Source organism: Hermetia illucens, chromosome 2 (assembly GCF_905115235.1).
Source record: "Hermetia illucens chromosome 2, iHerIll2.2.curated.20191125, whole genome shotgun sequence".
In the NCBI taxonomy this organism is placed as follows: Eukaryota; Metazoa; Arthropoda; class Insecta; order Diptera; family Stratiomyidae; genus Hermetia; species Hermetia illucens.
In genome coordinates this window covers 129,113,694-129,139,480 of record NC_051850.1, presented here as the reverse complement: position 1 = coordinate 129,139,480, position 25,787 = coordinate 129,113,694, and the positions used below count along the sequence as shown (strand labels likewise).

General features: G+C 40.7%; 1 protein-coding gene across 1 annotated transcript in view; it reads right to left on the bottom strand.

The window, feature by feature from the left end:
- The window catches only part of LOC119649702, a 447,461-nt gene that overhangs the window by 57,915 nt on the left and 363,759 nt on the right, over nucleotides 1-25,787 (bottom strand). Inside the window, exon 6 of the mRNA XM_038051973.1 lies at nucleotides 8,050-8,405. Coding sequence (XP_037907901.1) covers nucleotides 8,050-8,405 — 356 coding nt within the window. The remainder of the gene's footprint in view (nucleotides 1-8,049; nucleotides 8,406-25,787) is intronic.

Below are 25,787 nucleotides of genomic sequence, written 5' to 3'. Positions count from 1 at the left end.
TGTATAATGATGTACTTAACCTTTTAGTTCAGGAGGAGGCCACGGTGGTAGGTTACGCTGACGATATAGCACTAGTTGTGGTCGCAAAGTATCACGGGTATACTGAGTTGTACTCAAGTGAAGCAATCAGTGTTGCTGAGGCTTGGTTAGAGAGTGAAATTGGCACTCGTTGAGAAAAAGTCGGAAGCAGTCCTCATCGCTAAGCGCCGCAAGAGAAACTAGCCTGCATTAGAATCGGCAATCTTATCATCACTTCCAAGCCGGCCACCAAATACTTGGGGGTTATGATAGACAGGAAACTCAATTTTAAGCAGCACATAGAGCATACTTGCGAAGAAGCATCCACCACGAGTATGGCTCTCGCAAGGATAATGCCGAACGTAGGAGTTACATATTTGCAGACGGCTCATAGCCAGGGTGGCGAGTTATATCTTGTTGTATGCAGTCCGAGTTTGGGGAAAAGCGCTGCATGTTTTAGGCAATGCACATAAACTTAGTACGGCGTACGGAAGAACAGTCTTAAGGGTGTGTTCTACCTTCACAAACGTCTCAGATGATGCAGCGTTCGTCATGGCAACCGAAATGGTGAACATTTATGGTATAAGACCATGTCCGTCTCTCTTTTATCCCACGTGAAAAAAACCGAAAGGGAGAGATCCATAAGCAGATGGCAACAGCGATGGGACCAGTTAGAAAAGGGACGTTGGATTTACAGGTCGATCCCTTCCATCCGGGGTGGCTCGAGAGAAAGCATGGAGAGATCAATTTTAATCTCACCCAGTTTCTCACCGGTCATGGAGGATAGCATCAATACCTGTACAGGTTTAATTTGGACACCTCACCTAATTGCCCAAACTGCGACGGTGTCCCAGAGGACGCAACGCACGTATTTTTCTAATGTCCTAGGTTCGAACCCCGCGGGTACACGGAAGGAAACGTAGCTAAGTCGGGGGTGGTTTTAGTGGTTAAAAATCCCACACTTTGGCGTGCCCAGGCCAAAGTCTTTTGAAGATTTCCACCTCCTTAAAAAAAGACGGCCAGACAGGCATTAAATCGATTTTAATAAGGTTTTCTTTCACACAGAACCTATTTAACCGAAAAATTTCAAAAAAAAATCACAATGGTACAGCTATGCGAAATCTATTCCTCAAAGTACATTCCATTGTGAGATATCTTCAAATAAAAATAATAATATCCTATCACCATATTTTAGAAATTTACCAGAAACCCCCCTTAAGGTCATCATTGAAGTGCAAAATTTGGCAAAATCCTCACCCAGGATGGAGACGAAACCTTTATACTCGAAGCGTTCAAGTTCTAGTTTTTCGACTCGGACGACTTGTTAGGGTCGAAATGAAAGGCTTTGGCAAGCCGGAGATATTTTTGAAAGTCCTATCTGCATTTGTGGCAAATAAGCGAGGAGTATCTGTCTGTTTTGCAAATGCCGGCCCATTAGCACGATTTGCATTGAACAGGTCCTTTCATCCCCTTAGTAGCCTTGCACAGGGAATCGCTAGCTGGTAGTAGGCGATAAGCCTCGTAAGTATCTTTGTTACTTCAGCTCCCGTTGACGTTTGAGGACTTCGTGAAGCGGTCCATTTGCTCTAGTTAGTTTTTTTATTTTAGGTCTAAAGATTTGTCTACGCCCTTCTGTTCTCAACCTGCATTTCAATCGGGCCATTTGTAATGTTTTATGCGCTTTATTTTTTTTATGGACGATTAGCTATAGTTGGACATGGAGTAGGAAGTGATTGAGAAAGTTTTGATTTATAGATGAGTGCCCGTATACTTCCGAGCTGATTCAGGAATAATGTGCGACATATTTTAAAGAGCTGCCTAACCCTCCATTGGCAATGTAACCCCTCGAGTCAATAATATTAGTTAACAAACAATTTATTGATCCTCCAAAATAGGAAAATGTAGAACCAACGAACCAACTAGAAAAGCAATAAAGAGCCGGATATTGGTGTTATAATAGCATTTTTTTTAAAAAGGATGGACCGGAAATATCACACGAGTGGTAAAAAATTATCATCTGTTACAAAGGTCGATCAAATTGAATTAGTACCCAAGATCGAGCACAAGACCTGGAAAATAGCTCCACTAGCAGATTCTGTTTCCACCTCCACGTGGTGATCATCGGGAGTTCTTTCTAAACGATGAAGGTGAGTCTCCCACACCTAAATACCGGGCAAAAGGTTAGGTAAGAGTGGCAATCCTCCAGATTGAAAACTACCAAATAGTCTACACTGTGCACTATAGGGCAGATGTTACCAGTTGCAATAACGGTGCGAGCTAGAGTTGGAGATATCAACAGTAGAATGGGGATGGAGCCACTAGGCAATACATCGGATCCCGTAGTTTGCATTAAATTACCAGTAGCAACGGACTGCGGATTATCCAACTACGGAATGGTCGTTAGAACCACCTACTTTTAAGTGAAAGGAGGTCCACGGAAGAATAGGCTAGCGACCTACGTGGATAACATAAACACCAGGTTACGATCCTTCACGCCAGCTAAAAAAATTTATAAACTTTGTCAGCGAAGTAAATAAAGTTGGTCCAAGGGTCAACGAGAATAAAGTAAAAATAATGGGGCAATCCAGAAAAATTACGACCATCAGAGAACACGTCAGAATCGACGGTGTATGGACTCTTTCGCAAGCAACAAAGAAAATGATTGCAATCGAAAGCAGAGGTCTAATAAGAGTTATCGAAGCAAGGAGTGATAGAGACCGATGGCAAATCAGGTGCAACTATGCAATATTCAAAATATTTTACGATCACCAATTTGCAAAAGTTAGGATAGGCTGACCAGGTTTACGCGTAGACAATATTGGGATACAAGGGTATTCGAGGGAAAATCCGAAGGACAAAGACCGATTAGAAAACTGAGGAAACGTTGGTCGGATTCAATAAACGAAGATAGGGCATCACTTTCCTAATTCATCAATTAAAGGAAGCGATTCAAGCAGAACTTTTGGAGGCAGTTCATTCCGAGTGCCAAAGCCCGAAACGAGTTGCAGACGATGAAGGCAATTCTAGAAACCAAGCATATTCCATACTTTAAGATACGATTTTCTAGGAAATTTATTTAGATTCTTTCTTTGGAGTTTCTTTGGAAAAAGTTAAATGTGTAAGGATTAATCCTGTTCAAAAACAAACGTTCTTCCTTCCGCCCAAAAAATACAGCATATCGTAAATTTTAAAGTAAACAACTCATTTCTTTTTGACTGTATGAAAATAAATAGCACAGTTGAATATCCCTTTCGGCGATGTTTAACGAGGGAATAAACAAAGCATAAATCCAGCACGTGATGCTCACCAAAAGCTGGTATGGATAAGCTGCGTCAACTCCAAATCCCCCTCTTAATATTCGAAATCTCATTTTCCATTGGCGAATACTTCATCTCTTTGTACGCAGCGGGAATATCGCTAGGACTCTCTGGAGCGCAACTCTAATTTGATTTCCATAATTGAAAAATCCTAACGAATCATTAAACTTGAGTTAACAGATTTTGATTGGGAGTAAATTTTCAATTCATTTGAATTAATGAAGTTCTTGGCAAATTTTAATAAGCTTGAATGAGACCATTTCTTTGAAATTCATGCAAATGATTAAGATTTATGGAAAGTGCCTAATCAAGCGTAATAATAATCTTTCTGAGTGGATTTCATAGCTAACAAACCGACTTTGATTTTCACAATCGCAGGAGTTGCGGAATAAAACGATACAAGTTTTTAGGATTACATTTGGGCTAGCCAAGTTTAACCGTAATTAATAATGATTGGCAACTGAAGTAGTCTTCTACCATTTGTGAATTGAAGAGCTCTCAAAAGCTCCCCAGCTCAGCACTCACATTAAGCAAATGAAAAAGATGCAAGAGCCCCTTTCCAAGCGGCAATTATTCACGGACTGTAACTTAACCCCCCAAATATTAAAGAAACTTCGGATCACCTATGAGTAGCCGAAAAAAATCTTCTTTGCCTGGTATCTTTCGCATACAATTTATCGAAAATGTACAACTCGAGCACTTTAAGGGGGAAACCATATTAGGTTTTTTTTTTATTCGTTCCTCGTCCGGCCGTTACCCCAGAATACGCTGTAGATATTTCAAAGCAAAATTCGCGTTCCTGTAGATTTTATGGATGTAAAACCGAGCGATTATCAGGTACAGGGTCGAACGTTCAGGAAGTATTCGCTTTATATTCTTACGAAATCTTCTAGCGCTACGTAAATAGCGTATTTATAAATATGAGTGCATTCGTATCCTATCTCAAACAGTAACGAACCGCTTATTATGAAATTTCGAGGTATGAATCTTTACAAAATTACAATCTGAACCAACATACGGGATGAGATCCTATTTTTAAGGGTCCCTTTATTGCAAAATTAATGAAAAAAATGGTGAAAATTGATTTTTTTTTTCAATAATTTTGAACTCAGTCTTGAAAAATTAGTTGATAATCCAAAATAAAACCTTCTTGGTATCAAATAAAAATGGGGGTCGTCCCGCAGTTGGAGAACTCTGGTTACGATCTGCAGCGGATTAATGCCACTTAATTCTGTTAATTTTTTTTTTTTAAATTCTCGAAGTTGTACCGAGTATTACTAAGATGTCGAAATTTGACTGATTCCAGTTAATTCTCCCAACTAGAAAAACAAAATCCTAAAAAAGTGCTGAAACTTCCCCCCTTAAAGGCACCTACATTCCCATACAAAAGCATAATCCGCCTTTGACGTTTTTAGTTTCAGTTGAACTTTTTAGATTAGATTCAAATACAACAAAATAATTTATCGACTATTTGCCAAAGGATTGAAAAAACAGATTGCTTTAGAAAATATGATATTAAATACTATTTGGAAATAAGGGAAAATATCAAAATTTAGGTATGCAGAACTACAGCCCAGGTGCTAAAATGCACTTTTCAATTTGAAGATTTAATGGGAAAAAAATCAATTTAGATTGTTTGCCCCGCCATATTTTTTACTACCGCTAACTTTCTTTTAGGCAAGTTTCTAATAGTTAAACAATAAACAACACCTTATTAATATCGATTCACTGTCTGTCACCCACATCTTTCTTAGGAACAACCGATTGACATGAAATTTAGTGGAAAGGTGGGGACAATGAACTCCGATGCATGTGGGACTCCACGTTGAACTTGAGAGATTTCAGATATACCTAAAAGGAGGCGCACCATTTTCTTTTCATCGTGGAGGTATCAAACGAAAGGTCCCGATTAATACTTTCCGAAGCATTAGCTGAAAAGGCGAGGAGTGCGAGGGTGCGAACAGGGGCAATAACTTCAGTGACCTGCTTTCAGCCTCAAAATGCTCTCAAATAAAGTTAATAATAGAACACTTTTAAATTTTGACAATTTACTGCAAACTTCCTTAAACTTATCCTAAATCTTTAAAATTTCAGTAAAATACGATTTAATAGAAAGCGTCATACTGGAAAGTTTGCTGGAAATCATACTATTATTAACAAAGCTATAGTAGACTGAAATTGCTCCTTTGGCGTCAAATAATTACTCGCTAAGAGGTAAAATGTCAGCACCACATCAAATTTAATGTTGAATAACGTATAAAGACTATAACCTATATATAAGAGCTATATATATGTAAGTGAAGCCATCGTGTAGCCAAATATTCTCACATAAAAAATCAACAAAACCTTTCATTTCTGAAGGGCCGGTTTCCGAATTCCGGTTTCTGAATTGTTTGATATCAGTTTGTGACATCTCCTGCTAACGCCGAAGTGCCCCATCCTCAGAATGTTTTTACTATTAAAAAACTCCTTTACGATCCAATATGATTTGGTTTATTTTTCTTTTCCAGTAGCACCCGATTCCAGCCCAAACTATAACAAAACCTTCCCTCGTCTGATTGCAGCTCGAGATCCTTTCATCTTTCCGCAGATCATGCGTGCCCATCAAGCCGACCTAAACTAAACTCCTCTACATCAGTGAAAAGAATTCTTCGGCATTTTTCTACAGCAGGACTTTTTTGGCAGACCACCAGTAACTCATGTCAAACTGTCATGCAATTTTTATTTAGTATTCTTTGCCAAATTATCATGGAGACACTAATGCCGCAACAACGTCTTCAAATTGCTCACCTGTACTCATCGCACATCTGAAGCAGGAGAAATATATTCGCGGGTACGATCCTTCGTGGACCTTCCTTCTTGATCGTGGCACACAAGTTCGGGGTTTTATTTTTATCTTTCAGTTTTAACTCATGTCGGTAGGCTCGTGCGAACCCCAATGTTTGTAAATTTGCAGGACCCACGAATCAGTAAGCGACGTGTGAATTTTTGTATATTATAATAAGTATTCAAAGGACCCTCTCCGCAACAAGCCTGGCCAGCACAGAGGCATGCAAGCAGATTCTTTTAGGTTTTTGGGGTAGCTCTACCCATTTTGGTCGTCTCCGGCCACTCAGGGAGTCGTTTGGTCATCGCCATTCACATTGTTTGGTTTTCGTCATGCTCATTTAACTATCGACCAGACAGACAATAAATCGATTTTAGGTTTTGTTTTACCCCCCAAGTGTCCGGATGGCTCAAGTGGTTAGAGCGCTGGGCTGTCGTAGCGGAAGGTCACGGTTCAAATCTCGCTGGGGGCAGAGGAATTTGTTATCGTGATTGGATGTCGGACACCAGTCGACTCAGCTGTGAATGAGTACCTGAGTCAAATCAGGGTAATAATCTCGGGCGAGCGCAATGCTGACCACATTGCCTCCCACAGTGTACTGTGGTGTACCGTTACGGTCTTGAGTGAAGTGCTCTAACACACTTCAAGGCCCCTTGATCCAATATGGATTGTTGTGCCAACGATTATATTATTATTAAAAACGACATAAAGCTGAAGTTATTTTAAATCAATGTGCTCTCCCTGCGACATTTAAATCCAACTAGATAAACTGTAAACTCGCATGGGAACGCCTTAATAGGCTGATTAAGACCAATTCGTACAATCAAATCTGGATATCCGAGTTCCATGACTTATTGGGTTAGAAGAGCGTATGAACTGGCCAAAGGAAGTATCAAAAATACAGCCAATAGGAAACAGTTCATTTTTGCGTGAAGAGGAACGGCTAATGGAACTATACTGGGACAATCGATCAGCCTAGGGTGCTCATGGAGGGATACGAACCAAAGCGTTCGCAGAATTGTCTAAACCTCACCAAGAAAAGCTTTAGGATCATAATAGGAATACTCTTTTGTCATTGCAGGCTAAATTATCACCGGGGGAAGCTAGGGATACATGGATACCATCTGCAGATTTTGTAAGGAGAGCGACGAAACCTGACATGTTCTGGGACGGTATCCGGAACACCTAGAAATAAGGAACATCTTTATATACTTGTCGGTTTTAGGCTTAATGGACATACTAGGTATACTAAACCACTAAATGGGTACAATAATTTTTCGAGGACGGGATGCAACTTCCACCGACACTATTATCATTAACCGGCACCACAAGAGGAAGTCAACAATAGAAATCGTTAAAGTAGTTAGGACATTAAAGTGGAATAAGGTCAATGGGTTTTAAAGTCTCTCCTCCCCTCCCCGTAGACCCAACCATTTCAAAGGAAATGCATTCCATACTCATTACAATAATTCGGGAACTTGAGACCTTTTAGGAGGAAGGCAAAAATAGGATGATTTCTGAATGAGTACGAGAATGCATACGAATCTATTTAACTGATTTTAGAATAATTCTCAAAACAAGAACTCACTCTTAGCATTTACCTGAGTTCGGTCATTCTTATAGACAGTGCAAAGAACATTTTATTTTTTTTTTGCAGATCAAACACATTTCTCCTTTTACCTATTCTTATCAGTCGCCGATATGCTAATGTAATTACTCCAATTCCATTTTAATTAACATCGACTTCGAAAATCAAACTCACCCTTAGGTGTTAACACGATATGAGAACGCCAATGTCGTACAATTTCAAAAATGGAAATGTGGTTCATTTCAATGGTAACAACCTAGACAGATCCCCTAGATAATACCCTATTTCTAGACACCCACCTTCGCACCGATTATTTTTCATTCGGAATCCTTTATGACAAGTGCACTTTTCCATGCCATCCCTCCTATAGCATAGCTGCTCGCATCGGCTAGGATAATTGCATGTCTCGTTGAAATTTGTCAAATCTTTAACCGGTATACATGTTGGTAGGACACCATGCCATTGTCCGTTTTTGCAATAGACGCTGGTCGAGTTTTTGCTATTTCGCGATGTCCTGATAATGTTGGCGTTGTCGACGTCCATGTCCACCGTGTTTAAATTTTCATTCACGTTCACGTTCGTATTCAATATGTATCCATGATGGCAGATGTATTCGACCTCGAGAAAAGCGTACTCTGGACCTCGTAAATCATTCCTGTAATGAAAAAAAGGGTGCGGTTACTAAGGTGGTCATTGTGAATTGCACTGTTGTTACAATTTCGCTGTAGACATTCAAATATATGTATACACACAACTGAACTGTATTCATTCTATATTTTCGTTGACAGACGAAGGACTCAGTGAACCGTAAACCTATTGCATGGTAGGTCATCCCTGAATAGTACACACTTACTATCAAGTACGGTTTCCAATATTAATATAACTCCGTGAGAATAGTCCTATATTGCGCAATTAATAGAATGTTGAATCCCAAAACAATCAAATGAGTTACTCATAAATAATTCCATCTAGTAGAGAATTTTGCTCAGAATGGTGGCATAAATGTGGACCTCGTACTGAAGGTTTGCAGCCCCTATTCCAACAGGCAAGGCTACTTTACAAATTGGAGACACGTTCTGGAAAGCGTCATTAAGGGAATTCCATTAGAAGACCTTTACAAATGTCGATCTATCTACAAGGGCAATTTTCACCTAACTTCCATTAATGAAAAGTGGACATCCTTCACCACAAAAATTATAATTAGCACGACGACGGCGTTTATTCAACGTTTAAGTTCAAAAAGGCGAAGCCATTAACACTCAATTGAACTATGTCCTCGCAGGACATAGGCCAGCGCTCATCATAGTTTGAATACGTCACCATCATCAAACGATTTAATTAAAACTGTAGAAAGGGGAAACACGCAAGCTCTAACTCTGAACAAAGATGTCCTTGACTTCAGCGAAAGTTGCTGATGATGAAAAGAAAACATTACATTTTGTCCCTGTTAAAATCAAGATGAGGGCCTTAAAGGAAAATACCAGAAGAAAAAAGTCTCCAGAATAGCCGAGACAAAGTTCATTTTTCGCAAGGATTTAAAAGTCTTTGATATTCCTTTGATACTCCTCTTCTGTGTTCGTCAACTAGTGTTAGCTGGGTGTTTCTGGTATTTTCAATTAAGTCGGTGGGCGCTGCACCCATTCCCTGCTTCGTCGTCTAGAAGAAATGCCCACTGAAAAAGGGTCAGGAAAATACTTTTTTGTAGGAAAATTCGCTTCTCTTCTCATTTTTTTGGTTTTGTATGTAGAGCTGCTTTTTCCTATCTGCATAAAAAGATCTAAAATGGGGTCCTGACTTAGGAGGAGGAAGCAAACAATAAATCTTTTGGAGTACTAAATTGGTTTTTAATTTGTATGATTTGCAATAAGTGCTTTGAACCGATATTGCCTTGATTATTAGATAGATATAATAGATGATGGGAGGCAATTTTCTTGGCTTGTAAGTCTGGAATTTAACAATTTTTAATATTACTTAATCATCACATCAAATAATATTTGTGGATATGGGGATTTTAGCGTGGAGATTTTAACAGCCAAGTTGCGACGAAGCTCATATTCAGGCGATACGTTAGCTCCCATACCCTTCGCCGAGCTCGAGATTTACTTTCACTCTCCGATCTCGAGGTTTTGCCGGTCCTACAATGCCCTACAGCTTGGTTTCTTTGACTCTATGTCCTTCTCTAGCTTTAAGCGCAAAATATGCCATTTACTTGCTCCTCCCTCTGAGGACAATATGTAATAAGAAATTTTCTTTCTGTGTATTGTCCTCATTAAATAAATTAATAAATAAATAAAATTACCAATGATAAGGAACCGAGGATTATTCATTTAGCAATGTTTCACGGAATGGTTGTCGGAAGTATCAGGTCTGCGCAGAAAGCGGTCCACAAGCAAGCTTCTCCAGACGAGACCACCTTCAACCAAATTGACTACGTGTTAATTGACCGTCGCCATGTCTCAGCTTTGATGAATGCCAGCACATATGAGAAAACCAATATAAATTCGGATCATTATATCGTTGGCATGGTGCTCCGGACACGAATAACACGGTCTAGAATCACCTTTGAGAATCACATGAGAGTGAACAACGGAGCCATCCACAATACAGCCTTCTGTAACACCTATAAAGGTCCTGCAGATGAAGCATTGACAAGTAATCTTCACAACCGGAAGAATACTGCATACCTGGTAATACTGGACTCTCAAAGAAAGCAAGGACACATAGAGATGTATTACGAACTAGGTCGGATGGAGACGCGACTTCACAAACGGAAAAAGAAAGCCTGTAAGAACCAACAGTTCCCAACCAAAAGGCATTGGGAGCAACCGAACCAGACGCACAAGTTTTACCAACAAGCCAGGTAGATACATATACACCACGATGCTTATCCTGGCGGGACGAAGAGGGAAATCCGATTTTTGACCGAATGAGTATGTTGGAGAGGTAGGAGTATTTTCATGAACTGCTCAACAACCAAAATATCAGCGAGTTTGAGGTACGCTAACTGAAGGCGACGGAGAAATGTTGTCACAAAGCATAGAAGAAACACTCCGTGTAATCCATCGGCTTAAGAATCATAAGTCGCCAGGAGCCGATGGAATTGAAGCCGAACTGATTGAATATGCAGCCGAACAATTACATCAAGCGGTTCATCAACCGATGCTCAAGGTGTGGCAAAGGAAAGCCACCAATACCGACGCAAAAACCATCCTGCTGATAAGTCTAACTTCTAACCGTTTCATTGTACGAAAAAAGGCAAATCCACGGAAAAAGTACTACATGAGCTTATGAAAAAAATTAGGAAGGCGATATCCAGAAGAGGGTACTCTTTAGGAGCTTTCATTCGCATCGAAATTGCCTCTAATTATGCCTGAAGGAATCAATCCGCTTAATCAGTTCACATGCTCGGGTGGAGAAAGATTCATATATTGGTCAAGAAGTTTATTGAGGAAAAGAATGTCATCGATGCTGCCGACAGGAAAGGGTCTAATATCCTCTGTCATGACTCCTGGTAATGATAACCTTTGTATGGCTCCTGGAGGACATGTCCGGACTATCTCGCCGTAGTAATTATCACGAAGTTTTGTAGAAACCCGGCCGTGTTAGTTATGTTCACTAGAAACGTTAAGTGGGTATGGCATACACCGCCCACCTTGTCAAGGCTGGAAATACACAGGAAACTTTCACGATAATGAATTCATTGAATGTGCATATCAATAAAAGTGCATATTTTAGTGTATGTGTGGCGCAGCAGGATTCGCGGCATTCGAAATTTATTTCGAATGTTGCGGATACGACGGATAGATGGCGCACGGAACTCTCCACGCCTTTAGAACTCGCCACGGGAGTGGAGAGCTAGCGGTCAGAGTATGCCGTTGGTTGGGGGCAGAAAGAACCACATGGAGTGGAATCGGTCTCTTCTGCCTCCAGCCTTGCGATAGACGGTTGCTTTTGCGGTGCAGCGACTCATAATTTCTTTAAAACTCTTCCGTTCCAATTATTGTGAAATAGCGACTCATAATTTCTTTAAACTTTTTCGTTCCAGTTAGTCTGAAATAAAACTGTTCTTTCTTCATTGAATGCAGGTCGTTTTTATTCATTGTTTTGGAATTCCATCCTCGGTGTGAAATTATTTTCTATGCTGAGTCGCGGGTAGTGGAAGCGTGCAATTAGAACTACATCCTAACTGGGTGAAATTACCAGCTGCGCTCGATGCGAAAGTGGAATTGTTACAGTGAGGTGACACAAGGCATCTTGAAATTTGATTTTTGTATGAGTTGCCGAACGGCCAGCGAACGAATACTAATTGGTGATATTCCTTTTGCATAATAAAGTTCGAGCTGAACGAGCCTGGCCCCAAAACTAGTTGCGGAGCGAAGAATAGTTAAATATGCATGCACCATCTGGTGGCTGAGATTGAACTTTGCCAACAGTAAGCAGCTAGCATAGATTTAAAGGCTCGGTTGCCTAAATATTACTGGAGCGATGATTACTACGATGTCCACTGTACACGAAGCTATTCCAAATCTACCCCCCATTCAATTGGACCTGAATTGAAAGCAACTATCACAAGTTTAAAGTCATTGGCGTGCAGAAAAGTGATTAACGATAGGGCTATGGGTCCACCTGGAAATACTTTGACAAAAATCAGGTAGCTGTGATGCCTGCTAATCATATGATTTGTAAATTTCTCTCTGAGATGGTATACACTGCCGTAATCACCAGAAGGAAAGAATGTTTACCAATAGTCACGAGTATTTTGGAAATACAAACTTAAAGCACAGATCTCTCTGAAAAATTACGAACACATTCCGAACGGATTTTCAAGGGTCTTGATCCACAATAGTTGGGCCAAAGCAAACATTTGCCATCCGGCCGTCCACTATCCTAACCTAACGAGAAGTTTTAATTCTATTTTCTATTGTCCCCTAAAAAGTGGGACATAAAAGCCCTAGTAGACTATTAACAGGATACTGTTCCCAAAACTATTGCATGGTAAAAATTAGGATCGTAGGCTCTGCTATATATAGTCGAGAGAAGGGCCATGCGGCTCTCAAGTTCTTATGCAGCTACCCGACCTTCGCAGACGTGGATCAAAATACCTAGGTGCGGTTTTCTTCAAAGAAATATCTGCGCAGTCTTCACCTCTGGAAAATATTCTCAGCTTCGTGAAAACTTACGAAAATCAGCCGGCAGTCTGTTAAATAGGCGATTTTAGGGGATAGTACAATGAACCTAACAGAAGACCTCAGTGTTTAGAACTGCGACTCCGCCGCCAAACTAACTAAACTAAATAATCTACTTTGCGAAGAACTCTTGAGAGAAACTGTCAATCTAGAAATTCTATTACGTAGATAGAAAGGGATTATACTTGAAATAGATCGCAGACTTCCCGACCGATAATTTCTTTATCTTGCAAGGTGATCGCTTCACCAGGCGCATGGTATCCAAGTCCAGGTAACCCAAGCACTCATCCGGAAGCCTATTCTTCACTATATAATAATAAAGAAACTTATTGAAGGTTAGACTGAATATTCCAGATCAACGTCATCTAATTTCTTCTCAATATCTTCACTTAGTATTTGTTTTTTCTTCTTCGTAAAATCATATCATTTTTGGTTTTCTAACTCAGTAGATCACATAATGGCTGGCAAGTCGATGACCAAACTGAATTAAATTTGCGTTAATATTAGTTACAAACATATTTCTCGTTATATAATGCACTAAATTGGTTCCCTAATTTTTCACCTTTGATGTTTTTTTTTGAGGTTTTATATAAACACAAAATCTTATTAAAACCGGTGTACTCTGTTCATTTGTCCGTATGTTTGTAACATGTACTTTTCTCGAAAATGGGTACACCTATTGAGATGAAATTTTGTGGACATACTCAAATTGTGAAACCCCGGGTTTTGGGTAAGCCACTGTAACTAGCTATAATAATAATAATAGAGGTGCGCTCTTAATAAGCACCGATCGGTCACGAAACGTTTTTTGAATACCTGTCGCAGTGTGAACTTTATTCTTCGGATAGTTGTGAGCCAATTTAACACAACACACGAGTTTCTCCGTGCTATCAAGCGAGGTCTAAAAATGACGATGCTTTCCACGGTTTTTCTCAATCAGTAATTACACAGCGTAATAAAGCCTCAGTAGTTTTCCATATCGGAACGTTCGTGCTATGTTGTCAGTCAGATGGTGTTCTATCCTTCCCAATAACACAATTGAAGTTTTTACTGAGCCACAGTATTGGGCCCTACCTCTCCGCTTTGCTACTAAATTGTCAGCTCCACTTCCTCCATTTTTTTTCTTTGACCGTCTTTTAAACTTCAGTGGCGATGACAGAAAGAATTGATCCATGTATCAGCACAACTGGTAGATGAGTAAATATTTCTCCAGAAATCTCCTCAAAGTAATCCCACCCTCTGCCTGCCGCGGCTTGTCTGTTGATAAGCATCATACCGTTCTTATGATTAATACAGCGTTCGATGTCATCTACGCGATGATGAAGGCTTTTGACAATTCGACACAGATCTCGCTCTCCGTCCCGAAGCCTAGTTTGCCGCAACGGTCTTTGTAATTGACTGCTCTGGTAACAACGATCTTTTTTCGTAATCGGCTAGCATTCTTATAAATTCGATTGTGACTCTTTACATGGGTCTATGTTTGGATATCGTTAAGCCAACTATCGCTTGCATGAATCGCCTAATAGGTTTACTATTTCCGAGGGTAACAGAGGCCGGTTTGTGGATCGTATTTTTCGTTTCGTTGGCGGCTATAATGGTCGCAAGTAAGAACCTTTGTTCTTATTTCTCGCGAAACCACCACCTTTTAATACGGTCGGACCCAATGCATCCCCCACGTACTTTTACCCGTGGACTGATTCGCAGGACAGTAATCAACTGCCAATATTAAAGTGCGATGGTTTCGAAGGAAATGACTTGCTGTCATATGTATATGGTCACCTTTAACCAGTTGATGGGGTATAACGGGTCAGATAAATCTACCGTTTGCGGTTACCTGAAGTTCCCGTTAGCTCCCCCACGATTTCCCTACACGGCGATCCTCCTTTCCTCCCGTTCTGACCCAAAATCCCTTTAGACCCGCCTTCCGATCGTATCGCCCACCGGTTGCAGACCTATGCGCTGACCATGTGCATTAGTAATAGTATCAAGCCCGCGTACTCCGATAATACGTCGCAGGCAGGTATTGACGAAGGCTTGGAGCTTTCGAGTGACAATGGGGACCACTTTCCATGTGCCACTCCCATATAGCTCCCAATTTGATCTTGGTGTTAATGTGACTGCATTTCTAGAATTTTGAAAAAACAGTGAAAGCGGTTCGGTGCCACCGCCGGCTGAAATCATGCTTCCGAATTGGTCGATACAGTCAGTGCTCTGCCCGTCCATGCAGGATGGCGCGTCAGACTGAAAACCTTGGGTCTATCGGTGTTCACCTTCAGTCCAAGCTCCATGGCCTGATTAAAGGGCAAACAGATGTCATCAGGGTAGCCGAGGTGTTTAAGGAAAGATATCATGAATTCCTCCATGTCTTGCGAACAGAGCAGCATGAAAAACATCACCGATGACAAAAGGAAATAATATCGGGGATAATATGCAACCCTGGTGAACTCCGTTTTGAACCTTAAAATCGTCCAGAATTTCCGCATCCGCATATAATGGCGACTAGCTATTTCATCCACAAGAAGATGTAACAGCTGCAAACCGTGTTGAAGTGTTCTTTCTACGTCTTCAGTTGCTCGTCGTCGTGGATGAGAAGTCGACCATTAACGCCTTTCCCAGGACTATCGGGAGATTTGTGACTACATGCAAGCTCTCTTGTTACGCACAACCAGGACACAACTCCTAAATCTACTGCTGATCGTAAAGTGGTCGTTCTAATTCCTCCTGTGGTGTCGGTCAGTCAAAGCCTAACTTTATCGGCGGCTGGCTCTGCGATCGAGCAATTGCCACTAATGGAAGCTGTAAAAAAGCTCTGACAGCTTATGGGCTATGCAGGCAGAATTTTGCTCCGGCGTGAGGACGTAGACCTCAGGTCGTAAGATACAACCAATACCATTAGGCCGATGTTTGCTTATGAAACCGTACTGAGGTAGATTAGGGTGAAACAAAAGAGTTTTAATTGTAACATGGCCTCACTGCAACGAACTGCATATTTAGGTCAAGAAGACTATATTCAGGAGGAGCAAATCTAGCGGCAAAGGGGCGCGGAATCTTTCTTTGTACCTTTTTGCGTAAGAACGAGTTAGATGGGTTCCCGTGAGCCATGTGGTTAATGTATTGGTGTGTCTATGTCGCTTAGATGGGTTTCTTTTGTGTGTTTCTCCATCCAATCCTAACAGGAAACGGATGCATCCCAAAGATTGATCTTATATAAAGCATGCTTATTTCCTCCACAGTTTCTAAGAGAGCAATCATGGATCAATTGTCGAGAATGTTGCGCGTGTTTGCTTTCACCATGTTTCCTATAGATGAATTTTGAGGCATCATTCGCTCAGTAATTCCATTAAGACCCATTACCATTAACCCGAAATGAATCTTGAAGAAAACTCTGAATGTGAGAAGCCATAAACAGCCCGGCAATGGTTTTTGGTTTTGGACAAATAAGTACTTTTCTGACGACAAGCTTTTTTCATTTGAGCGGCTAAGATGTTAACATAAAACTTCACAATTCGCTTACTTTCATTGTGACGACAGATCCCCTCACGTGAATCCGACGACGAACCCGGCAATGTAAACCGAATAACGATTTGTGCATTTTCTCATGGAAAGTGCGCTGAGCTACCAAGCTAGCTAGCCGATACCCTGTTCCAATATAGGGCTGATGCAACAGCGTTGCAGGAGATGCGTTGGACAGGGACCGGCTTGCTGGTGAGGAGCCACTACACCATATATTACAGTGGGCATCCAGTAGTGTACTCGGAGTAGTTTTCTTAGTCAGCCAAAAAATGGATGTTATTGACTTTGAAAACATAAGCGTTCGCGAAGCAAATTTAGCAATACAAGCCTCATTACCGTTCACGCAGTAGAACGAACCCTTGAAGCCTGTCCCAAGTATAATATCGAAATCATACATGGAGATTTCAACAGCCGTATTCAACCGATACGGTCGCTCCCATAACTTATATAGGGATAAGAGATTAGACTTTTGTCTGCTATTTGTAGTCTAACCTAAAATTGATAGACGAGGGGTAGCTTCCTCCAAACTACAATTTTTAGTTTTCAATGTAAAAGCTTTGGTAGCTTTGTACTGATGAATGGGGTGAGTTGCTCCCGAAATATATATTTATTCAGTTAGCAGTATCATACGAAATGGTTGTTGGAAGTACCTGGTTTGCGCGGAAAGCGGTCCACAAACAAACGTTTGCCTCTCCAGATGGAACCACTTTCAACCAAATTGACCACGTCTTGAACAACATCACCCAGAATCCCCTCTGACAATCAGGTAAGAGTTAACACTGAAGCCATCCACAGCACAGCCCTCCGCAAGACCTATAAGGGGGAAATGGATGCCGCAATAACCGCAGTCAACAGAGAGGAAGATGAAGCCTCAACGAATGATCTTCACAAAAAGAGTTGAAATGACTGGTTCAATGAAGGATGCAAGCTAGCAACGGAACAGGAGAATGCTGCATACCGAGTAATGATGCATTCTCAAAGGACACGGGCACGCGCGGGGACTTATCACGAAAAAAAAGAGTTATAGTTCAAATGCTTGTAGCTCTTCTAAATAACATAAAACCATGTAGCTTCTCCTACTACAATATATTTTTATAATTTGTAGATACGTATTTCGAAAATTGGAATGGAAAATTTTTCTGTTTTTAGATAGGAAAAGTTAAAAATCAAAGATGCATATGTGAGTACAAATTGTAAAAGGTAAAAGGGTCCACAAACAGGTAGAGATGATGACGTTATGATTTGCGTTAATGACCACCTGTTATCAGTAATTAGTGGGTGTTGTTTACTTCCTCCATGTGTTCTTGGAACCTCGTCCTGATGAACCGTTTTTGTTGGCCAATGTAGAACATCTCGAAATCATTGTAGTTAATTTTGTATATTCCGCTTTTTTCTCCTGGGGGGGGGGGGTCCTTTTCGCTTCCTAATCGCCTTTTAAGTGTTGTTATATATGTTATATTACATTTTCCTAGGAAAGATTTAGTTCAGTAAGAGTATTTGGACAATGGCATGCTAATCCATCTTGTTTCGACTAGAGTGCTTGCTTGTTCAAAGAATGTTAAGTGTTGATTCTTCCATATCTGGTTTTGCTTTTTCTTGATCAGTTTTCACGGTTTTGTGTGAAAGAAAACCTTATTAGAATGAATTCGATGTCTGTCTGTCTGTGGATGTGTGCAATAATTTTCCGTCAGACGTTTGGGAATTGAATCTTCTGTATATAGTCTTCCTGGGCTGGGTATTACAAGTGCCATGAACACTATATCCGGTGAAGATCTAAATGGATTACTCAAGTTGCAGCCCTTGGATATATTTATTCAGAGCACTGCAATGATCCATAGAAAAACAACGGAGGTGAGGGAGGTAGAAGACTATTGGAAGAACTAAATCCAGTTTTTGGAATGCCTTCTGATTCTGAGGACCCCATACATTTATTTGTGAGAAAATGTGGAGTTACTTCAAATGTAGAGGAAACTGATACGGACCAGAAGAGTATAGGACAGGATATACTGAAATCTTCTACACCGATAACTCAAGGACAGAACAGAACAGGGTCCTGCAGCAAAAGTTTACCTTTCAAATAGCTAATGCTATCTGTAGCTGCCATCAATAACTGGGAACCCATAATAGCAGGAGGGGGAGCCTTAATGCTTCTAGACAAATCAAACTAAACTTTCCAGTCAAGATCAATCAAGCATACCGGAAAGCAGGAGGACTTGCAGAAGCATCGCGGCATTCTAGCTGGCTTCAATTCACTAGCTCGCATATCTTCAGAATAGGGGTTCTCCAAGATGATACATGCCCATCCAGTAATAAAGAAACGACAATGAATGCATCAGACTTTTGGTGAGTTGCTCCAACTCCAGCAGATGGCATCAAACACACTAGCGGCAATACTGCGTTATATAAACGAATCCGGGATATTCCGTTGGACGGAGCAATTAAGTACAATGGACCATTAGGGTATGAACGTTTAGGGCTTTAGCCTGTCCACACACACATTCATCTGCCAACCACAAATACAAAGTTTCAGATTAAATCGAAATGGTTGTTCGTGAAAAATTTTAAAATCGCGTGAGACTGCGAGGGCTTTAAATGAGATATAAATTCGTTAGCGATAAAGTCTGACCAATCTCTCATAGGGATGAAATTATCAAAAAAAAACTCCGAAAAGGATAGAAGCTCTTATTATTTCTGTAGCCATTCCTCCCACTCAATCTACCAGATGTTCTTAATCACGTTTAGGAGTCTCATCAAATTAAACGCTTTACTTTACTTTAATGTCTCCAATGCAATTTAAACTACCAAAGCAATAAAAATGCAAATCCCTCTTGGAATTTTTCATATGGCGTGAAACGTGTTGATTTTATTTTCATGACAAGACAAAATAGGGAAGTGAAAACGGACTATTCAAGTTCGCTAGTGACTTCTGGCCGTTTTCAGAAATGAATTACTTCCGCTGGACAAAGGATACGAGGAAAAATTAAATGAGCGCCGTCGCTACGAAAAGGACATTTAGTGGAATGGCATCGGGGCAGGGCGGTGTTGATGTATTCAACCTCTGCATTCTAAATATGCCAGGCACGAGTGGCAGCGCTTTGAAAGTTGAAGTAAAACGTGCGAAATGTGCAGTGTTGTCTGTCTGAACACTAGAAAGGGAGCCTCGTTCCAACCTTTTAAGCTTATTTGAAATTTATTTATTTTTCTTCCCTCCTTCAGTTTTCTCTACTTTATTTGTTCATTGCTATCGCTACCAAGGTGAAACACAATATGACCGTTTTCTTCCTCATGCGAAATTTGTATTCCACACTGAAATGGGTTTCTTTTGGTCCTTTTGTAAGCTATAAAAGCAATTTATTAACATTTGTTGGTTTTCTTTTGTACCTTGCTCCATAGAACCGTGTTATACATATGCTAACAACGAATTTCTTGCCTTTTCTAGACCACATACATAAGTCAAGTGAGCGAGGAGGGGGTTTCACTTTGCATACAACTCAATGTTCTCGAATCGCACGAAAGCACGACAAGAAAAGAATTTCGCCCGCAAAAGGTTTTTCGCTATTTGTAATTTCATTTTTTCCCTTAAATTTTACTTACGGGTTTCTTTGGAGATGAAAACTGATTATCAAGTTTTCCCTTACCCTGGGGGTTTCTTTTCAATTTGAGCATCAAAAGACGTCAAAAGTTTTCCCTTCGTGCGAAGGTACATGTATCGATAAGAACATAAATTGGCTAGAAAAACACCGTCAATTTCACCTAGGAGTACTGAATTTTTATCCAAAAAGCCAGGCATCGGAGAGAGGGACCGCGGATACCATCTAGGAGCATGCAAAATAGAGACACGCACTTTTCCTCGCCATTTTTTGGGAGAGGTGTGATTCTTTGGAAATCCTACATTTACAATTTACGTCAAGTTCATGCTGATGGATCAATGGAGTATTCAGAAATTCAATGAATATGAATAGGCACTGAATGATGCGAGATGAAAGATGTTAGCCTTGCCAAGGCAATTTCTTTGCAGGTATTCATCAAATTGTCAAGGAAGTGTATGACAAGAAATTGAAGTCTTGGCGAAATGAGCAAAATCTTGTTGATATTTTCGGGAGAAATTGAATGTAGAACACTAACCGTTGACGTAAAGTATATCATAATCATTTTTGTGGAAGCTCAGCCAAACATATTTGCGAATCTGATCTTGAATTTCCATTGAGATGGATTTCGAAACATCTGACTCTGGTGAGTCACGCATCATGTGGATGCATTGATATGGAAATGATGGAGAGAATGTTTCTGAATTTATTTGATATTTTTTAGCTAGGCGCCTATCTGAATTATGGGTTGTAGGCAATAATAGCAATGCCTTTCGAATTTCCCGGTATTTCTTCACGTGCCACAACCTAAGTTGAGTGAGAAATGTTACGAAAAACATAAACTGATGTGTAAGAAAACGCATACTACAGACCAGAGTTTGAAATGGAAATAGGTGCTAACTTAGGATTCTAACTTCATCGCTCGAAAAGACTTCAAGAAAGTGAAGGCCTTCGGTACTTTCCATGGAAGTGCCAGTGGATGTGATGCCTACTAAACGTGCTGTCCTTAGACTATGAACCATATTAGATCGTGACCTCATAAAAGAAGTAATAAAATCCTCAGATGGGATTCCTCAACAGACTAAACTGAAGTAATGGAGAAAGAGACACAACTGAAGAAATTGACGTATCTTCCCAAAATTTTGTCCTCTGAACGTTACTCTTTCGGGGACAACAAATCATTCTGTAAGTCAAGTACTGATTAAGTGCCATCGTAGTCCGTATGGCGAACCCTGTACCTATTTTAGTATTGGGGAAAAATGTTCCCTCTAGGTTTTTACATAAAGTGCCTAGATTTTATCAGTTTAAGCAATTAAAAGGTTAACCCACCTTAAGCAAAAAAACAGGTAATTTTAATGATTTTTTAACAGAAAACTAAGAAACTTAAAGTGAATACATTGAGCAGCTTTTAGTAATTTGTTAATTGAAAAATATTTCACCATTATGCTAAAAATGGCCATCAAAAAATGTATTTTTATTTATGCCCATGAATCTAATTAAATAGCAGTAAAAACTAGTGGTTTGTGGAAAGATTTAAAAGAAAATATGCATTTTTCTCTAAAGTCCCAACAGTCAAAGTTAACGGTTCTATTTTTCACTAAGGAAAGGCCGCTTCTGGGCTATTAAACGGCCATTCTTTATAAAAAATTCGAACGAATATAGCCTTGTGGGGTATCAAAGGATGGGCTCGATTAGTACTTTTCGAGACGGATCTGATTTTTAATATTGAGTGATACACAGGGGAGTGAAGACCAATCATGCGTGCCCTGAAAAGTGAAACAGGTCTCGTTCTCAGAACCCACCCAACTGAAAAATCTTGAAAGTTTGAACTCGATCTAACTGTTATTAATAACATTATAGAAGGTTAAAGTTTTGCATTTCACGTAAGTTGATTACTCTCTAAGATATATATGACGTCATAACCACATAAAGTGAACTAATAGGAACAGCGAGTTCCATGGAAACATTTTGGTTTTCCTTTTTTAACTTTTTTCAGTTATTTATATATCAGTATCAATTACTGGAGACAGACAGGTGGTGACATTTGGAGCAGATCCACCTGTCAGCGCAACTGAAATCGAGGAAGTAATAAAACTAACGAAAACGGGGAAAGCATCAGGACCTCACGATATCGCATCTGAGCTCTGGAAAGCGAAGAGCTGGGACCCAACACTGTGGCTCAGTTACTTCTTTAATCGGGCTATTCAGGAAGGTAGAACATCATCTTACTGGCAAGAAAGTACCACAGTTCCAATATGGAAAAAGAAAGGTAGTGCAGCAAAATGTTCAAATTACCGTCTGATCCGGTTACTTTCCCATACCATGAAGATTTTTTAACGCATTCTTACTAGCGAAATCGTTGAAATAGCCGTAAATCAAACCGTATTTCTCAAGAACTGCGGAACTACTGACGCAATACAACGCTGCGCGGTTACTCATGGAGAAACACCGTGAGAAGCATCGCCCTCTTTACATTACATTTGTGGATCTGGGGAAAGCGTTTAACCGTGTGCCACACGAATTCATCTGGTACACAGCTGGGACATCCAACGTCCAGCGCCCTATACACTGCTTCATGCAGATGATATTTTCCTAGCGTGCAATAGCAAAAATGATCGCGAGCAACTTGTCCAGAAATGGAATGATCGCCTCGTGCAACATGGTCTCAGATTGAATACGAATAAAACTGGGTTTTCACACCCGATCCCCATGAAACCGGCACAATCACTGTCAGCGGCAGTGATCTGTCCAGAACTGAGCGATTAATATCTTGGATCAATGCTATCAGCCAATAGAGAACTGCGTTACGAAATTGCTTCACGCATTAACGCAATCTGGATAAAGTGGCGTTCCACGTGATCGACGTATCAACGAACGTTTCAAACCTAAAATTTACCGGATCGAAAGTTCCACACATAAGATAAACACAAAACCTTTATATCTGAAGCGCCCAGCCTAATATGTATTAAATAAGCCTGTCAAGCCTCAAGAAGATGGATTTGTAGTTTCCGAGTAAATTTGGTCGTCGGCTTCAAACTTGCCTTTTGAAGAAAAACGCGTTTAAAGTTGTAATGACAAATGAGAAAGGCGGTGGCCAAAACCCATCCTGAGTGATGAAGACGATCAAGAGGGGAGAGCTATCCCTAAAGCCTGAGATTGTGAAAGCCCTAAATATTGAAGTACTCCATCGAGACCGGAGGTCTTTTGAACACTTTGATCCCTCACGTGTCATTTTACAGAAATGCACGCGTCCTTTTCGACGCACCGGATCCTGAAAAATAAACAAACATGACCAACACACGAGCTGAACTTACAAATGAAATAAAAATATAACGGCTCGACCGCGCGCATGAAACCATAAAACGCCGGAATCGAGCATCGCTTTCGAACGGAGGAATCTACGACGAATTACATCCTCGATCAGAGGTTCTTGGCTTGGTATCCTCAGGCCAGTCTATTGTAGGACGGAGGGAAAGAGGGATTCCTCAAATCAGAGGAAATTTAGCTCGAATTCATTTCTATCATTTACTCACCACTAAACAAAAGTAAAGATAATTTAATGGAACTCAAAGAGTCAAAAATGCAGAACCTAACGTACGCGAGGAACCAGCGGAGTTTTCAGATCATTCAACGAATTCCAGTAGAGCGTCCAGACAGTCTAGTTTTCGACTGTATAGTTCACAGGTGATGGGAGCGAAAGAATATTGGGGTGGACTTTGGGGGTTATCCACCCAGCATACTAAACATGGTGAATGGATTACCGCTGAAGGCGCCCGGTGCGCTGTTACTTCTGCCATGAATTTGGCGGATGTTTCCGAAGAGAAGGTTCGACGAGCCATAAAAAGCTCGAAGAACTCGAGGGGTCCTCGTCCGGATCGGGTGCAGAATTTCTCGTATAAAAAAATTACAAGTCTATACAGCCGGTTCGCAAATAGCATAAATCAGTTCATTACTGGGCCATAGGAACTTTCACCCTTCCTCATTGTTGGTCAAAGGTAGTTGTAGGACCAGCAATTAAAGGCCAAAGACGTCGATTCCGCCAAGGCTTTTGACAGCGTTCCGCATACCTATCGATTCCTTCGTCTGTATTACATTGATCCTAAACTAAGTTCTTGGAACGGGGATACGAAACCTTATCAGTCCATTTATCGGAGGATACAAATACCTCAGGGCTTATCTATGGACGGAGGGATACCTTCCAGGGGGATTCGTTGAGTCCCCTTTGGTTTTGCATGGCACTGAAGCCCCTTTCATAGCTACTGAATGATGCTGCATGGAATGGTTTTGCAATAAAGTATGGTATTCGTGTTAAGTGCGAGCTGACGCACTTGGTGTACGTTGATGACGTTAAGTTGTATGCTGGTGCTGATGACCGCTTTAGAAGTCTGTTACTAACAGTAGACATGTTCAGCTGTAAATTACGATGGAATTTGGATTGGACAAATTTCGGATCAAAACCATCCGCGAAGGTCAACACGAACCGCATGCCGGACATAGCATTGGTGACATTTGGAAGGTACCAATGTTATGTCCAGGATGGAGGAATTCTACAAGGAATCCATGCTCTAATTGGTGATCTGAAGGATGCTCTACTGCCCGAATTCCAGCGACGTGTAAAACTGGTACTGAAATCGCATCTCTCGGGGAAGAATAAAATAGGTGCATTGAATCTAAACGCTATCCCATCAATGGCTTATGCATGGAATATTGCTGGGGACGAAAATCGGTCTGCAAAATATCCAGCGGCGGATATGGACTATATGTCTAAATTCCTAATACATCATTCAAGCTCTGTCGTGCAGCGGAGGCAGGGGAGTGGTTGACGTGGCGGTACAACATTATCGCCAACTCAACTCGCTAGGGCCTTATTTTTACAGCTGAAAGCAGGTAAGTCCCTTCCATGCACCTGTTTGTAAGGTAGATTGAGGGCTGACTCTACTTAACTTAAAATATTAATCTTTCAATCCTCTGAGTGGGGTGAAGTCAAACCAGGAAGGGGCCGACCACTGGAAGTAGAAGACAATGCATGAAAAACATGTCTTTGCAACCATTACTCGAACTGTGGCTGCGTGCTGGGAAGCGCTTTTCTGAGACGGAACGACGGACCAATTGAGAATGTGTGGTTCGGCGTTAGAGACTTTGGACCATTTCAACAGGCATAATGCTGTATGTAAGGTGATTCATCAAAACCTTGCATACAAATATGGGCTGACCATGGAAACATGTCGGTTTTATCGAAGTGAGCAGCAGGCTACTTAATAGATTTGCTTACAGCATGTATTAATAATAATAAATATAATAACCAGCGCCCCTTTAGTTTTTAAGTAGGTAGGATCGTCCGAGGCTAAATGCTTGGCATCTAGTGCTAGTATTAGGTAAAATCCGGCATCTGCCGAGACTGTTATAACTCGGAAATAATAATAAGCATGACCTGCAGATGACAAGACGGGTCGCCCCGCGTATATTGATGTTCCTGTCCCCCATAATAGCAACATTGAAAGGAAATACGTGGAAAACAAGGTAAGTCACATGCCCCTGGCTCGGGAAATCAGAAGAAATAATATTATCAACTGCAAGTATTGTACTAAATCCCTCACGACATCCCTTGATGTCATAGGACTCTCACACAAACTGATTCAAGCCATGCAGAAGTACACCACTGTCGAGACGTGTTCGATATTGCGAGAGTTCTAGACGAGATTACGATAACACAGAAAAATATATAATAAAATAATAAAATTAGTACAAATA